The sequence below is a fragment of the Nanorana parkeri genome, unplaced genomic scaffold (assembly GCF_000935625.1).
Source record: "Nanorana parkeri isolate BGI_ZX_2015 unplaced genomic scaffold, ASM93562v1 scaffold3647, whole genome shotgun sequence".
Lineage (NCBI taxonomy): Eukaryota > Metazoa > Chordata > Amphibia > Anura > Dicroglossidae > Nanorana > Nanorana parkeri.
The window spans coordinates 31,052-31,581 of NW_017309915.1; the positions used below are offsets into that span (position 1 = coordinate 31,052).

General features: G+C 57.7%; 1 protein-coding gene across 1 annotated transcript in view; it reads left to right on the forward strand.

The window, feature by feature from the left end:
* Positions 1-530, forward strand: part of ZBTB17 (zinc finger and BTB domain containing 17) — a gene marked incomplete at its 3' end in the record, with an annotated part of 10,191 nt that overhangs the window by 6,399 nt on the left and 3,262 nt on the right. Inside the window, exon 10 of the mRNA XM_018575214.1 lies at positions 285-448. Within this exon, the coding sequence (XP_018430716.1) occupies positions 285-448 (164 nt within the window). The remainder of the gene's footprint in view (positions 1-284; positions 449-530) is intronic.

Below are 530 nucleotides of genomic sequence, written 5' to 3' on the forward strand. Positions count from 1 at the left end.
TATACCCCCCTGACCTCTATTTACCCCCCGTTCTGCCCTCCTACCCTGACCTCTATTTGCTACACTGCCTGTCTATATACTACCCCTGCTTTCCTGTCCTCTTATCCTACTCAATGTACTACGGCTCCCTGCCCCGTGACCTGCGTTATATTCCACGGCCCCCTGCCCCGTGACCTGCGTTATATTCCACGGCTCCCTGCCCCGTGACCTGCGTTATATTCCACGGCTCCCTGCCCCGTGACCTGCGTTATATTCCACGGCTCCCTGCCCCGTGACCTGCGTTATATTCCACGGCTCCCTGCCACCAATCAGGTTCGTCCAGTCCAGTCAGCTGGCCAATCACATCCGTCACCACGACAACATCCGGCCGCACAAGTGTAAAATCTGCAACAAGGCCTTCGTCAACGTGGGCGACCTGACCAAACACGTCATCATTCACACAGGTGAGCGGGGGCGGGGCGAGGTGAGGGGGCGGGGCGCGATGATGATGATGATTCCACGTCCTTTTTGCGCAGGGGAGAAACCGTATC